Below are 17,324 nucleotides of genomic sequence, written 5' to 3'. Positions count from 1 at the left end.
CCCCATCATCTGCGCCGCGAAGAGGTCCAATTTCCCCAGCGCTGCGGTCTCGGTTGTCGCAGCGCCGCCATTTTGTGCCTCCTCAACCTGGTGCGCGAGGACGCCATTTTGCGCGCCTGATACCCCCTCAACCACCTCCTCGTTGCTCTTGTTCTCCTCCTCCCTTTCCTCCACATACATTTCCCCGAGGTCCTGGGTCGATTCTACCCCGTCTATCTCTCCCACCGGCATCCCGTCGCCTTGACCAGCCATGGCGCGATTTCAAAATTCGGGTTTTGCTTTAAAACACAAATTTCCAGCAGCTCGTAATTTTGAGCGCGTTAAGCGCGCTTCGGGTCCGATCCGACACTTCTGACACCAATTGTTACGCCAATTGTACAATTGTGTCCCAAAATTTGGGCTAAATTAATTTAGTCCCAGGTCCGAATCCGACACACCTGACACCAATTGTTACGGTCCGCGGATAAGATGTTATTTACCGAGCGGAGGCACCGCGGCCGAACAGTTTTTCCCCGACTCACCCGATTCACCCAGACTTCGGCCGTATCGCGCCACAGCTATTCAATATGGAAAAGACTAAGACGACGAATGCAAAGAGGAAGAAGAAGAAGACGTACAGAAGAGTAACGGGGTTTATTATTTACACAAACACAAGCAAAAAGAGCAGTCACGGTTATTTACAGGGGACATGAAAAAGCAGGTGACACAGTGCAAATTACTAGCTTATACAGACTTAATTACCTACCCAGGACAGAACAAACAAAGACGACTCACACGGGGAATGATGATAGGAATTGGCTGGAAGGAGAGGAAAGTCCAATGGGTCCGGCAGCACGAATCGGCAGGTTGGGCAGCCGCCGTTCCTTCGCGGCCCTGCTCAAAACCGCCGTCCAGGCCCCAAACGGCTGTCGAGCGTTGTTGCTGCTGTGGACGCTGCCGCTGGCGAGCAAGGTGACGAATAGCAGGCTTTTGCGCTTCCCTGGATGATCTCTGCTTTTGGACCTCACAACTCAGCTCTTGTCATAGCTCATCTCTCTTCTCAGCTCGTCTCCAGCGCATCTCCTGGACCCATCTCCGTAAAAGCTCATCTCGTCAAAGCTCATCTCTGCTCATCTCAGCTCATCTCAGATCTCAGCTCATCTGCTTGGGGAACGTCCCGCGCGCGGGTTATATAGGCCCCGCCCCTCAACCTTCGCGAACCTCCTCGATGTTTCTCTCCACACCCTCTCCAAGTCCAACCCCTTGTTCGTGGTTGGTTGAGTGGGGCTGACTCACTCCTCCCCTATATGACGAGGTGGGGACCCGCCTTTCTTCCCCAACCCTGCCTCGTGTTCAATGGCGGCTTTGGAGGGGATGTAATTGCAAAATTGAGGCTTGGCCATTACGAAAGGGGAAATGGAGGTTTTTGGGAATGGGAATGAAGGGAATCTATCTCTTTCACTTGGTGCAATGGAGTGTCATTCTAATGGAAGACAAGGCCTTACTCTAAAACACATAATAAGGATATAAACTACTGAACAAGGGTTTTATCGTGTCCTTCAATGTGGTGTTTCATGGAATTAACTACCGGGACGCCCTTTTTACCTTTACACAACTCTGGAGGCAGGAGGGGCCATATTCAACCAATGTTACACAGCACTTTACCACAATACAACACAATAAAAAAAATACAATCCTCATATCCGCAATATATATATATATATATATATATATATATATATATATATATATATATATATATATATATATATATATATATATACATACATATATATATATATATATATATATATATACATATATATATATATATATACACACATATATATATATATTGTTGCGAATATGGAATTTGGCCTCCATATCCGCTTGTAAATATTCCCCTATTTCTCCAATACTCCCCAACTTTCCCTAATCCCCCATTCCCTAGTCCCATTGCATGTAAACAACAATCAGTAGAGCCGACCTTCCCCTTATTCCCCCATTAAATGTCGTGCCCAGGTCCACCGCACCACACGTAGACAACTTTCGGACATCTTGCTAGTTATTCTTAGTCTATGTCAGTTAAGGCCTCGTTTCCATTAATTATGACTCTTCGTTGCACCAGAATGTGATTATATGGCATCAGTAGTGAGTTTAGGACCTTTCCCATACCTCCTTCCATCTTCTTCCCCAACAATTACAACAACAACAGAGGAGATGGCGGCGGCGCGGGGGAGGATGCGTCCTCACACCGGCTCGATTAGCGCCATTGACCACGCGCTCCACGGGGTTACCACGGAGGGGCTGGCTGTCAGCTCCTCCTCAAGGGCGGAGCCTGGTAACCCCCCGCACCCAATCAGAAGGGCGGACCGATTCCATCTGGGGCGGCGCTAACGAGCCGAGGGCGTGTCACTCCCCGCCGGATATACGCGGCCCCGCGCCGGATGTGACGTCAGATGCGCCCCGCCTGAGAAAGAACGTTGCCTGCGATCGCTGAGAGGAAGAGAACCCGCCTGTGAAAGAACGTTACCTCCGAGCGCTGTGACCTCCCCGCATCTTTGGACCGGACCGAACCGTGTTGATTCTGCCCCGAGCCCATGTGCACCTGGAGCCACCGATACCTGCCTTTCCCTGCCATCAACCCCCGTGTGAGTCAGCCGTTGTCCCGTTTACCTGTCGTCTGTCCGGGGTTAAGATAAGCCTGTGTCTAAGTGCCCATCTTTTCTGTGCTTTACCTCTAGCCCCTGTAATCTAACCTTTTCCGTACGAATATAATTGAGAACCGAAACATTAGTGTCTGTCATTATAATCCAGCCGGGTGTCTTCTTTTCCTTTATTGATCCAGCGTAGCGCGGCTCCGTCAACGTCGAGTATAATCGGGTAATTTGTGCGGACACGACGGCCATTCTGCTCGGCCCACCTTAACATCAAAGTCGTGTCTGTAACAATTGGTGTCGAGGAGTGAGATTCGGACCCGGGACTAAATTAGTTAGGCCCAAATTTTGGGAGGGAAAATCGATTCGGAGCGCGTACTGCGCTCGACAAAATCGATCCGGAGCGCGGTCCCGCGGTTACTGCGCTCGACGAAATTATAACAGCAAAATTTGGATTTGTGTTACGAAACTCGAATTTTGAAAGTCGCGCTATGGCGGATCAAGACGGCTGGGGTCCGGTAGGGGAGAGTGAAGCAGGGTCGGTCCAGGACCAAATTGAGACACGTGAGGAGAGCGAAACAGCGGGGGTAGCAGACGCGCGAAATGGCGCCTCGCACATAGCTACGGCGGCCGCACCCGCTGCACAAGTGGGAGGGATGGCCCAGATGCAGGTCCTCATGGAGCAATTTATGGCGCAAATGCAGGCGTCCCTCAAACTGCAGAGTAACCAATTAGGGGTAATGGGAAACGAAATGGGGGTAATGAGGGACGAAGCGAGGGGTACCAGTGAGGGATTAGACAATAATTTTAAGGGATTAGACATGAAATTTGGGAAATTAGACGATAGATTAGGGGAAATACAGGAGGGGTTAACGGGGGTAGAAAACAGAATGGCCGCTCAAGAGAATCAAATGGGGAAGGGATGCAAAAGGGGTTAGAGGGGGTAGAAAATAGAATGGCTGCCCAGGAGAATCAGATAGAGGGAGTGAAAACTGGGTTAGAGGGGGTAGAAAATAGAATGGCTGCCCAGGAGAATCAGATAGAGGGAGTGAAAACTGGGTTAGAGGGGTTAGAAAACAGTATGGAAGGCAAATTGAGGGACATGAGGGACCAAGCGGAAAGGGAAGTTAACCAAATGGGGCAGCAGATAGAGGGGGTCAGAATGGGGGTAGAAACCAAACTGGATGCTCACAGGGAGGAAATGGAGCACATGAGGGTGGCATCTGGGCAGGAGATGCAAGTGATGGGAGAAGAGATCAGAAGAGGTGTGAGTGAGGAGGTCGTAGGAGTGCGCGAGGAGGTGAGGCACTGTAAGGAGCACATGGAGAAGGAGGTGAGAAAGGGGACTGTAAAGTTACAGGGGGGCATAGAGGTCCTGACGCAGGAGGTGGAGCAGCTGACGGTGGGACAGACGGAGTTAGTGGAGCAGGTTCAAAGGAACACTGCGGTATTAGGAGGTTTAAAAGCGACACAAAACGACATAAAAAACGACTTAATAGCGACAAAGAGGGAATGTCAGATGGTACGTGAGGGACTGACAACGAGGTTGGACGAGGTGATAGAGGTAATGGAGACGAAGGACCGGCAGGTGAGGACGCACATGGAAACGGTCAAGGTAGCCTTAGAGGATGAGCTTGAGGAGACGTACCGGGGAATAAAAGAGGTGAAGCACAAATTAGAAGAAGTGGAAGAAGGGATGAGCGAAATTAAGAAGCGACGGAGAGGGGATAAGAAAGAGATAAAAGAGGAGATAAAAGAATTGGTCCAAAGTCTGTGTTTGGATCGTGATGATGTGCTCATTAACCGGATGAGGGATTCGCAGGTGATGGAGGAGAAGCGAAGAGGAAGAGGACCCGGTGTAAGTGGTGACCAATATGGTCGTGCGTATGATGCGCCAGGGGATTTAAGAAGCTTGGGGATTGGTTTGGATCCGGGTGTTCGTGAAAGGCCGTTGGTGAGGTGTGTGACAGGTCTGGTGTGCGAAAGAGGAGGTGTGCGAGAAAGTCCGACTCTGGGGTGTGTGAGGAAAAAGTGTGTGCCAAGGAGTGAGGGTGTTGGCGAGAATGAGTCGGTCGTAGCGTGTGTGCGAGGGAGCACATGGAAGCGCGGTGTGGTGAGTGTTACAGAGGTTGTAACGGGAGAGTGTGCGCGAGAAAGGTGTGTGATGGACAGGTACATGAGGAAAGAGTGCGCTGTCAAAGGCAAGGAAGAATGCACACCTGTGGTGAGTGTTACAGAGGGTGTAACGGGAGAGTGTGCGCGAGAAAGGTGTGTGATGGACAGGTACATGAGGAAAGAGTGCGCTGTCAAAGGCAAGGAAGAATGCACACCTGTGGTGAGTGTTACAGAGGGTGTAACGGGAGAGTGTGCGCGAGAAAGGTGTGTGATGGACAGGTACATGAGGAAAGAGTGCGCTGTCAAGAGGAAGGGTGAGTGCGCTGTCAGGAATGGAGGTGAAAGTAGTGAGAGTGACATGGAGCGTGAGTTAGTTGTGACAGGTGAGCGAGGATGTACACCTGGGATGGAAGGATGCACACCTGGAATGGTAGAGCCTGAGTGGGAATGCACGCTGGAGTTGGTGGTGAGGCACGTGGTTGGGTGTGCGAATGAGGGCACACCTGTGATTGTCACAGAGGAGGTGACCGAGGAGGGGGCGCGAAGCGGTGTATTGGTGAGGTGTGCGACCAACGAATGTGTGCCAAAGTGTTCGGTGGTCAGGTGTGTGACCAAGGCTGTGAGTGGAATGGGTGTACCTGGGTGTGTAAGGAAAGGTACGAGGAGCATGGGCACGGCGGGATGTGTGAGCAAGGAACGGGCTGCGGGGTGTAAGCGTCCAGGTGAAGCATCGACGTTAGATGGGGTAGAGTTGAGAACGACTTATAGCCGAATCGGGCCCTCGGTGCGTGCTGGGCCTCGCTTTGAACGGCCGCGTCCGTGCTCCACTAGGCGGAGCGGGCGGCCCGATAGAAAGGGTCGTCATGGCGACCACTTTTTGTTGAGACGTGCCGGCAGGTCGAGATCGGGACATTGGATGGCTCCACGCCGAGGTGGTGTGTGGGATCTCGGCACGGGTAAACCCCCGTCCCTGCACCGAGTGCCGGACGCATCCAGCCGCTGGCACAAAACAACCAGCATCCATTGCTTGGCTTTACGAAGCCGGGCTTTGGACAGGGATTGGCGCACCGAGAGGTATTAGTGAGTCGACTGGGTGATGAGGTTAGTGTTTTGGACCCAAAATTAGAGAAAAACAAAATTTGATGATTGGCAAGGGATTGGCAGTAGTGATTGGCAGATGATGGGTAGTGATTGGCAAATTTTTGATTTGTTGAAATTTGATGTGCAAAATTGGTAGTGAGAGACCCCCGATGTGGTGGGATGGCATCCCTGCCACCCTTCCCATGGTGGGGCAAAGGAGCAATAGCTTATGGGGTGTATGGCAGTGAAAACTAGCCCGGGTGGGTTAGGATATGGTGTGTAGGGATCTAGCGAGGATTGACATTAGGTGACGTTAAGTTTAGTTAGTGACTGATACCTGTAGTAGGGACGCAGGTAGATTAGTGTGGATGATAATGACGTGGGAGCGCAATAGTTTAAAGGGACGACTGGGAAGCGCAAGTTTCAGAGGGGAGTAGTTAGCTGAGATGATGCTGTGTGTGTGAGAATTGAACAGGTGTGATTGCACAGGTGTGCAACTGGACAGGTGTGTGGAGCAGTGTATGAGTAGTGAGTGTTGTGGATCAGCGCGAATGCGCTTGGGGAGAGAAGGGTGCAGGTGGCACCAGGTGTGAGAGCACAGGTGTGCAAGTACAGGTGTGTGGAGAGAGTTGGAGTAAGTGGTACGGAGTGGTGTGCATGGTGCGAAGGTGTGGATGGGGGAAGAGTGGACCCCCTTTCACGAGTACCCGGGGCGGGTAGTGTAAGTGTTAGGTAGAGGGTACAGGTAAATTGTGGTTGGATATTGGCACTTGTGGTGCGGTTGCAGAATGGTGTTGTGAATGGGTGCATTAGTGTTGTGGAAATGGCTGGGCGTGTAGCCTGTTAGTGCGTGTAGTTGGTTGGGCACTCCACCACTGTGAGGATGTCGGCCAGGTGAGGCCGCAGGTGGGCTCTGGGAGCCGGTAGAGTTGTGGATGGGGCCCGAGGATCCGGAGGACGGACCCGGGTAGCCCAGTGCCAGAGAGGGCACCGAGTGGGGAGAGTGCCAGAGGGCCTTCCCCAAGTAGTTAGGTTAGGGCAAGGAGCAGGTAAGCTCGGAGGCAACTGCAGTGGTGGAGGTGTGCAGGTGGGTAGACCCACTGGGAGAGGTACACGCCGCAGCCCAGAAATTGTGCGAGGGCACCGGGAGATGAATCGGGGGAGTGAGACCCCAAATTGAAGAGCACCGCAGTTTGGCCAATGGGAATTGGTTTTTAGAACCCATAGTGTAAGAGGGCCAATGGTTTGGCCGGAGAAAGACCCCGGGTAGTGTAAAGTTGTTAAAGTCATTTAGGAAATAGTTAGGATTAATGAACCTGTCGCACCATACGCAGCCACTTACCTGTGGTGATGATGATGACTCCACACCTGTGTTTTCTTTGTTTTGTTGCAGGAAATGAGATTGCTGTGGATTTGTGAGACGCATCACGACGTGGATGAGACATTGGGGTGATTCCATCTCTCCCTCCCTAGGAGGGACTGATGATGAATTGGTAATGGCAAATTATGATGTTGAGTTGGAGATGGCAAATTTTGATGAGAGTTGAAAATGGCAAATTTGATTGGTTAGGAGGGAGAGAAGACGAATTTGGTATATGGGAGGAACGGGGAAGACAGTAGGGATGTTTGTTGATTTGTAAAGTAGATGTTTATGGGTAGTGTTGTGTTGTGTGGATACAGTAAGGGGTAAGGGAGGGGCCATGTAGGTTACCTGGTGGGGGGGGGGGGCGTACGATAGGAACGTACCTGTCTCACCTGGTTCCCATGTGCCCCCAGTGTGCATTACCTTATATTGCGTGCACTTTTGCGCCCTTACCACCTTACTCACTTGTTTCTTCTTTTGTCTCCCACCTCCGAGGATCTGGCTTTGGGGTAGAGAGAGAGGAGAGAGAGGTGCTGGCTGCGCAGTTGTGGGCCTGCACTTTCGCTGTTTGCTGCCGGGATCGATACACCATATGGACCGCAATGTTTGTGGCCACCCACAATGGACCGCAGTTCGTTTGCGGCCAAGCACCACCCGGGGATGGACCTATGGGTCAACGTGGCACCTATGCCATACAGGTGAACCACTTTTAGTTAACACCAAGTGCACCACAAGAAGAGCAAGAGACACCTGCAGGGTTAGGGGTTGTCGAATTTATTTTTATTCCAATGAACAATGGTGACTGCACCGATTGGTGGTGGGGTGGTGCTTTTGATGCTTGGGAAGGGTGCTCTACACGTTATTAAAGGCCGTCGGCCACAGAGCACTCGTGGGTTGGTGTATCGATGCTGGCAAGCGCGCTCTCTCTATGCATAACATCTGCATGTGTTCCTCCAAAAACAGGTCCTGGATCGTAGTGTAAATAGCAGCGTAGTCGTGTAAATAATGCTCCCTACCGGCTGTATGTTTAGTTTGCGAATTCTTTCCGGATTGGTTATCCTGTGGGTGTGTTTCTGTGAGGAGAAGGGTGCAACGTCGCAGGGGGACATATTTACTCATTTGTGAATATCTGTAAAACTGTCGCACTCAGGGTAGAGTTAATAGTAGAGGGAACTACATTGCGTGCCACACCAAAGTAGGTAAAAATTTATCGGGTCGGGACGCCCCGAGGGTAGAGAAGGGTGCAATGTTGCGAATATGGAATTTGGCCTCCATATCCGCTTGTAAATATTCCCCTATTTCTCCAATACTCCCCAACTTTCCCTAATCCCCCATTCCCTAGTCCCATTGCATGTAAACAACAATCAGTAGAGCCGACCTTCCCCTTATTCCCCCATTAAATGTCGTGCCCAGGTCCACCGCACCACACGTAGACAACTTTCGGACATCTTGCTAGTTATTCTTAGTCTATGTCAGTTAAGGCCTCGTTTCCATTAATTATGACTCTTCGTTGCACCAGAATGTGATTATATGGCATCAGTAGTGAGTTTAGGACCTTTCCCATACCTCCTTCCATCTTCTTCCCCAACAATTACAACAACAACAGAGGAGATGGCGGCGGCGCGGGGGAGGATGCGTCCTCACACCGGCTCGATTAGCGCCATTGACCACGCGCTCCACGGGGTTACCACGGAGGGGCTGGCTGTCAGCTCCTCCTCAAGGGCGGAGCCTGGTAACCCCCCGCACCCAATCAGAAGGGCGGACCGATTCCATCTGGGGCGGCGCTAACGAGCCGAGGGCGTGTCACTCCCCGCCGGATATACGCGGCCCCGCGCCGGATGTGACGTCAGATGCGCCCCGCCTGAGAAAGAACGTTGCCTGCGATCGCTGAGAGGAAGAGAACCCGCCTGTGAAAGAACGTTACCTCCGAGCGCTGTGACCTCCCCGCATCTTTGGACCGGACCGAACCGTGTTGATTCTGCCCCGAGCCCAGGTGCACCTGGAGCCACCGATACCTGCCTTTCCCTGCCATCAACCCCCGTGTGAGTCAGCCGTTGTCCCGTTTACCTGTCGTCTGTCCGGGGTTAAGATAAGCCTGTGTCTAAGTGCCCATCTTTTCTGTGCTTTACCTCTAGCCCCTGTAATCTAACCTTTTCCGTACGAATATAATTGAGAATCGAAACATTAGTGTCTGTCATTATAATCCAGCCGGGTGTCTTCTTTTCCTTTATTGATCCAGCGTAGCGCGGCTCCGTCAACGTCGAGTATAATCGGGTAATTTGTGCGGACACGACGGCCATTCCGCTCGGCCCACCTTAACATCAAAGTCGTGTCTGTAACAATATATATATATATATATATATATATATATATATATATATATATATATATATATATATATATACATATATATATATTGTTACGGATCTCAGAGACGGCCCTCCCCTTAGCAAGGGGGGGTAATCCCCTTGGCCTATTAAAGCTGGCCGTCTCTGGTCCTGGTACTTATAACGCTCTTTTGCGGGGTGAAATTGGTCAGGGTTATTGGTCAAGGTGTTCTCCCGAATACCTTTACCAATCCCTCTGCAAAACAGGGAGACAAGTACCGCTCGAACCACGGACAAGATGGTATTTGCCGAGCGGTTTAGCAATCCGCAGCTCGAGCCATTAACAAAGGACTAAACCTGACTATTGCGGTTGGCCGAATCGTGCCACAGGTACTCAATTGGAGACAGGATGAAAGCGATCAGGGGAAAGAAGAAACCAAAGGTAAGAAATAACAGGCATTTATTAATTATTTACAAAACCAAAGAAGTGGAGGAAATGAAAGTAATATACAGAAGAAGAAGAAGAAGAGGAAGAAGAAGAAGAGAAGAAGAAGACACAGGGCAGCCTTAAGCAGTCTTATGTTACCAACGCCCCAGACAGACAAACAGCCTTACATGAAAGGGGAATAGCAGGCAGGAATGACTTGACGAAGGAGAAGGGTCCAGGTGGGACAGCAGGGCTGGAAGGTTCGGGTAGAGGCACAGCAAGGAGGTCCGCTCCAGGTCCACGCTCCGGGCTGGAAGCGAACAGCCAGCGGCAGGTTCCCGTATTCGGTTTCACACACGGTCGGACAATGTCAATTGACTACTGTATTGTTGTCGCCATCACGGACCCACTCTTCTGCCTCACGATCCAGCGGTATGCTCACCTGGTACCTACCTCATCTGCCGGATCACGTCTCTCCCTCAAAAGGCTTCGCGCTCGCGCTTATATTACGTGCGTTGGAATCAATGCGCGCTTCATAGAGCCACGCCCGCGATGTTACCTCGCCAGCCCTGGTTGGTCGGTAAGGGCTTCCTGACTCCACCTCTGATGACGAGTCGATGTGCCACACCTTGTTCTGGCGGCTCCGCCCCCTCCTTCCTCGGCTTGACCGCATGGCTAATGGCGGTTTGGGGCCAACAACCGCATCAAGGCAAGGAGCAGCGAAAGCTGCTCGACTGTTACTTTGCGGAGACGTGGGTGAGGCGATTGGGGAAATTGAAAGGGGCCTATCTTATTTGATTAATGCAACGCAGATTCAACTATTGGGAACAGATCCTTAAATATACATTGGTCAGCCAGCAGGACCAATCAGTGATTCCAACCTTTGGACGTGGTTGTGAGTCCTGTACCAGTGGTTTCAACGCTTCGGAACCAACGCCCGCCCCTCCACTCAATACAGGGATGGGTCTTGTGTGGTCTAATCATGAGAGTAGACAACACAGCTCCACGAATTGGTGTGGAGAGAGATGGTTCGCTGGACCAGTATGGGACGTACTGGAAGGGGGGAGAATCAACCATGCTCCATAAAGCTAGTTTTATGGAGAGATTTGAAAAATGTTCCAGTTGTACGAATTTCATCTCTCCTGGGGATTCCCCAATCCACATGACTTGTCAACCACACGCTCTCCTTGTCGGGTGCCATTCCAAGTGACATAGGATCATCCCCATTTTATTTCTCTTCTTTCTCGCTTCCCCTATCTTTCAATCCTCCCCCATGCATGTGTTCGCATGATTAAGGATTACTTTTCAGTAGGCAAGTTCTGCATGTCTTTCCGCTGTCATATTCCATCATTCCATGTTATTTATTCCTTCATTTTTCTTTATTATTCAATAAACATGTGTATTTTTATCATTTATGTATCTTTTATTTTAGTCTTGAGTCGATCATCCCACATATTGCAATTGAATAACCGTGCGCTTTGAATGATCACGAGCGCGCATACAGCCACATTCGCGTTAAATTATTAAGTAATTTGAACACCATGCTGTTGTTAAATTAGTTCAGCTCTCCACTACCATTCAGCAGCCTGCGGAGTTTATATCCAGTGAGATCATGATAAGCAAGACCATTCATTCCATGACATATCACATGTAGGACAATATCACATTAGTAGAATTTGGTGTCCTTCTCCATGATGCACAAGGGCATGATTAAAAAATGGACAAATCAACTCAGTATTTATTATTTGAATTTTGGACCCCCGTTTCATCAGCAATGAGTACAGATAGAAACTCCACAAGGGCCAATTTAGTAATCCTAAACATGATGTATTTCCATTCCACAGACAACCAAGAAGATCTAAACATCCACGAATAGAGCGACAGAAGAAGAAAGAAGGAAGAAAACGCAAGAAGCAACGCAAGTCCGATGCCTGCAGCCTTCCTGGCCTTACCTGCTTTGCCCATGACAATGACCACTGGCATACTGCCCCTTTCTGGACAAGTATGTGAGCCGAGCTTTACGCACGTACTGCAGTGATTGTTTGAAATTTTATTTTCTTGATACCTGCGCGACAGACAGACAGACAATGCGTGTTCCTTTCACAAACCACAACAGATGGCAATTTCTGTGCCTGTACGAGCTCCTTAAACAACACCTATTGGTGCCTGAGAACCATAAACAAGACCCACAACATCCTCTTTTGTGAATTCGCCACAGGATTCATCGAGTACTTCGACCTGAACTCTGACCCCTATCAGGTAAGAAGGAAATGACGTGTTGTTTCTTGCTGAATTCAATAAATCGAAATGAGATTATTAGTCAAGTAACAGAGCTTCAACTTCGCATACAGCAGGAATGATTAATTGAAAGAGATGACAGTTTCTTAAGTTTGAGGTTGAGAGTTAATTTACAAATGTCCTGCCTGAAATGAGGTGGATGCAAATAATTTAAAAAAATAAATTCCAAAATCATAATAAAATACGCAATTTGGTGCTTCTCTGTCTGTCTGACGATTTTTGACCGCGATACATTCGGTCGTTACTTATCCAATCTCAACCAAACTTGACAGGAGGACTATGGGTCACACGATGAAGATTGTAGCGAATTCATATTTGTCCCCTCCCCAAAGGGGGGTTTCCTGCCAATGGGGTTGCGTGTTGAGGTGTATATCCGTGTTAAGCTTTATCGTGGCGTTTTTCCAAGGACGTTTCTAATAACAAAAGCATGATATTAATGTTATTACAAAACAATATTAATTCTAATAATATCCACCTCCCCAAGGGGTGTTTCCTCATTGAACAAACGGCATGTTAACATGTATAAATAGCTTATATTGTGGTGTTTTCACGGGAGCACCTCGACCAGAAATAAAATATTATAAACCACAAACAAGTTTGATTACCTTTTTAAACAGTCACTAATGCTGTTTAGCATGAAACTGAAAGAAATTTGGAGGAATCAAGAAATCCGTGAGGGAAATTGTACTTGCGGAACTGAGTGAAGATCTACTGTAATCTATATACCCCACAAAAGTTAAAACATAACCCTTCCTGCTGCTAATGTGGCGTTTTTCCAAGGCTGTTTCTAAAAACAACACTAATGATAATAGCATAATATTAATGTTTTTACAAAACAACATTAATACTAATAATATTTCGTTTCCCCAAGGGGTTTTTCCTCTTTGGACAAACGCTGTGTTAACTTGTATAAACACCCCTTCCCCCGCCCCCTCCTCCCCCTAATGTTATTGAAGCCCGACAATAGATCTACTGTAATCTATATATGCCATGACACTTCCTGCCGCCCTCGTAGGGAGCAGGTGTACTAGTAAGCAGGTGTACTAGTAAGCACCTCGACCAGAAATAAAATATTATAAACCACAAACAAGTTTGATTACCTTTTTAAACAGTCACTAATGCTGTTTAGCATGAAACTGAAAGAAATTTGGAGGAATCAAGAAATCCGTGAGGGAAATTGTACTTGCGGAACTGAGCGAAGATCTCCCTTTCCCTTTCCTTTCCGCTCCCTTTCCGGTGGCCCTTAGAGGTGACATTGCTGTGAATCAAGTAAATATTTACGAATGTCGATGGAATCAAGCCTGATGGGGCAAATGGCTTTTTCATGTGTTTTCTTGAACAACATGTTTGCTTTGAATACTTCTTGGAAATAACCAAATGCTAGTGGTCAGTACTTATCACATTGTGATTTCCAGGATGATGCGACAATGCTTGCAACTTTATTAATGAGAGAAGGCAGTGATTGATGATGTAATTATGAGATTAATTAAATATCACGTTGAGATTCTTGTGGCATTAATGACAGACAGGAATGAATGTCGCTGTCATCATTTTGCAGGAAATTAATTAACCCGTAGCTGGATTTGACTGCTGTTTGCAACCCACGCAGCGCACACACCCCACGGCACCTATTGATGCGGGTTTCTGGATGTAGGCCACGATACTATCACACCCAAATCGTTTTATGATGCATAGACATCACATAAGAGATTCCACATGAATATAGTAATACCACACATCATGTACTGAGTTCATGAAAGTTGAAAACTAAGAATGGGGGTGTAAAATGTACAATTTTAAATAAATGCATGATAATGTGCTGTACGCTTCGGAAGAATTGTTTTCTACATTTTACTTTGAGATTGATGGATTGCTTCAAAAGGATGTCTTTAATTTTGTAAGCAGAGTAAGCTCATTTGGTAGCATGACTTCCATTGAACTTTAAGCTAAGTCCGGCCCAGTCAAGGGTCATATGATATCCTATTATGATGATATCCTATTATGATGATGATATCCTATAATGATGATATCCTATTATGATGATATCCTATAATGATGATGTCCTATAATGATGATATCCTATAATGATAATATCCTATTATGATGGTATCCTATAATGATTATGTCCTATAATGATGATATCCTATTATGATGATCTCCTATAATGATGATGTCCTATAATGATGATATCCTATTATGATGATATCCTATTATGATATCCTATTATGATGATATCCTATAATGATGATATCCTATTATGATGATGTCCTATAATGATGATATCATATTATGATGATATCCTTTTATGATGATATCCTATAATGATGATGTCCTTTAATGATGATATCCTATTATGATGATATCCTATAATGATGATATCCTATTATGATGATCTCCTATTATGATGATGTCCTATAATGATGATATCCTATTATGATGATATCCTATTATGATATCCTATTATGATGATATCCTATAATGATGATATCCTATTATGATGATGTCCTATAATGATGATATCATATTATGATGATATCCTTTTATGATGATATCCTATAATGATGATGTCCTTTAATGATGATATCCTATTATGATGATATCCTATAATGATGATGTCCTATAATGACGATATCCTATTATGATGATATCCTATAATGATGATATCCTATTATGATGATATCCTATTATGATGATATCCTATTATGATGATATCCTATTATGATGATATCCTATTGGTGGGACGTATAAAGCCATGTTTCTTCTCTACAAAGCTCTGAGCGTTAATTATCCGAATCTATTTTTCGAAAACTAGGTCATTGTGTGCAGGTACCCTGGACAAGTTCCTCATACCATTAGCTGTATAATAAAACCACCTTTAGAGGCCATTCATTAGCTGTATAATCAGCATCGTAATTTATATGCAGCACTTGGTGTCATTTCTGGGAGCAGCTCAGCTGATTCAGTTCACCGTTGCAGGTGAGGAGCAGGTTTTTACAATTTTGCCAGGATACCGATACACAGTGGCATAGTCTTTTCAAAATGCACTGCAGGGTATTTAAGGTTCACCAGCGATTGCTGGCGGAAGATACACCTGGTTTATGTCCTTCCGAAGGACAGCACACTCTGTGATGCATCACCAAGTCTGCAAAGCAGTTTATAATCTGGTCGGGGATCAAAACCAGAGTGAATAGCTCAAAAGGCAAGTTTGCTACCTCCAGAAGGCCTACCATTGCATAAGCCCAAGCTGTATAATTAGCACAACCCTTATTAAGTGATGAGGACACATCATAGAAAAGGTGTTCAAATGCCTTCACCTGTGCAATTATCACCTTATATAAAAATATGATAGACTGTAGCAGAACAGTTTTGATTGCCTTTCTTTATTATTATTAATTTTTTATACATAGTCGAGGCTTGTGGAAGAGCTAGTACTAGCACACTGAACGGATCAGGACACAGAAGGACATAACAGGGGGCAGGAGATGGAGCATGGGGTGGACAAGGTGGATACAGAAAGAACTCCATTGAGGGAAAACTGGAATTTTGGATGGAGGAGGGATTGGATTGGGGTAGGGTGAATGGGGGTTGGGTTAACGAGAGGGGAAAAGATCATGGTATTAGATGGAGGATGATCGGAGATTGTGGTGAACAGCTGTCTTGAAGACCTGGAGGGAAGAGTGATATTGAAGAGAGTGTGGAAGTTGGTTCCATAGGTGGGAAAAAAGAGGAACAAATGAGTGGAGGTGAGCAGTGATCTTGGATTCAGGTAGTTTCTCCAGAAGGGGGTTGATGATGGACCATGTGTGCCCTGCAGAAACCTAGGGGCCTCCTGGGGCCCATAGTTTCATGGTTCATTCGCTCTAATGTGAAGAGTGGATTGGCATGGGTCGTCGTGTTGGTGGAAGGCGTGGGGGCAGATATATATTACCTCTACCAGGCAATTCATTGAACAGTCAGAGAGGTACCATTCCTCAAACTTGTTGCACATTTTATACTGAACTTAAGAATTTATCGTGTTAATTATTGTGGCGGTGCAGCATTTAATAAATCGTACTTGTTCGACATATCTTGCCATCACTGTCAAGATTTTAAAATATACACCAATCTATTTCTGTGTTTGTGTGTATGTGTGTGTGTGTGTGTGTGTGTATATATATATATATATATCATAATCATCGTGTTATGGCCGTTTCCATGCTTGCATGTGTAAGCGGTGATTCACCTAATGGCTGCTTCACCAAAAGGCATATTTCCAGCATGCTTTTTGTGGCCGGATGCCCTTCCTGTCGCCGCCACAGAATCAGCTGTGCACCTCACCTTTGTCTAGAGAGAAATACCCTGCGAGGCAGCAGAGGGATTTGCAATCAGAGTTCCCTTCTCCTAGATCGCTGCCTACCAAGGCTAAAGAGGTCCACCTACTCTGGTTGGATTGATGAGTGTCACCGCAAGTCCTCACAAAGGAGGGCCATGCCCAATACACCTCTAGGGTACCGACCTACTCCGAGATACTCCAGACATTTAGTCAGTGCCCACAAGAGCACTGTTACTTTGGTGCACCACTAGGAGGTAGTCTGAAAGTCTTGGCAAGGGTAGCGGCTATGAACCAGAAGGAAAGGGCTTGCACACTTGGCCTTCTTTTCACTCGCAGACCTATCCAATGGCCGTAGCTAAAAGCAATGAGTGGTAAACCACATCGCACTCTACTACAGCACTAGACACGTACACCTACCTATACATATACATATATATTTGTCCCACGCCTTCCACCAACACGACGACCCATGCCAATCCACTGTTCACATTACGGCGAATGAACCATGAAACTATGGGCCCCAGGATTGGGAGCATCTGCTGAAGCTGACCTGCATGGAGCCTTTGCTTATACGCCTGTCCCCATAAGCCTAATAGTTACCTGAAAAGCGGTGGAGAAAGGGGCAATTAATTTTGCCATTGATCTTAATTCACTGCAGAAGACATCGCCACCTGATCTAGTCATTCAAAATGGTGATGTGTGAGAATGAAAGGCACAATGTGCCATTTATAGCGCATGCTACTCATTCATCTTACTCTCCATTTTG

At 47.1% G+C, this 17,324-nt stretch overlaps 1 protein-coding gene across 1 annotated transcript in view; it reads left to right on the top strand.

Moving 5' to 3' along the window:
* Positions 1–17,324, top strand: part of LOC137432640 (extracellular sulfatase Sulf-1) — a 199,824-nt gene that overhangs the window by 162,494 nt on the left and 20,006 nt on the right. Inside the window, exons 16-17 of the mRNA XM_068124726.2 lie at positions 11,793–11,950; positions 12,065–12,207. Of these exons, the coding sequence (XP_067980827.2) occupies positions 11,793–11,950; positions 12,065–12,207 (301 nt within the window). The remainder of the gene's footprint in view (positions 1–11,792; positions 11,951–12,064; positions 12,208–17,324) is intronic.

This window comes from Myxine glutinosa, chromosome 8 (genome assembly GCF_964187855.1).
Source record: "Myxine glutinosa chromosome 8, kmMyxGlut1.1, whole genome shotgun sequence".
Taxonomy (NCBI): Eukaryota; Metazoa; Chordata; class Myxini; order Myxiniformes; family Myxinidae; genus Myxine; species Myxine glutinosa.
This window is presented reverse-complemented; position numbering and strand designations above follow the sequence as displayed.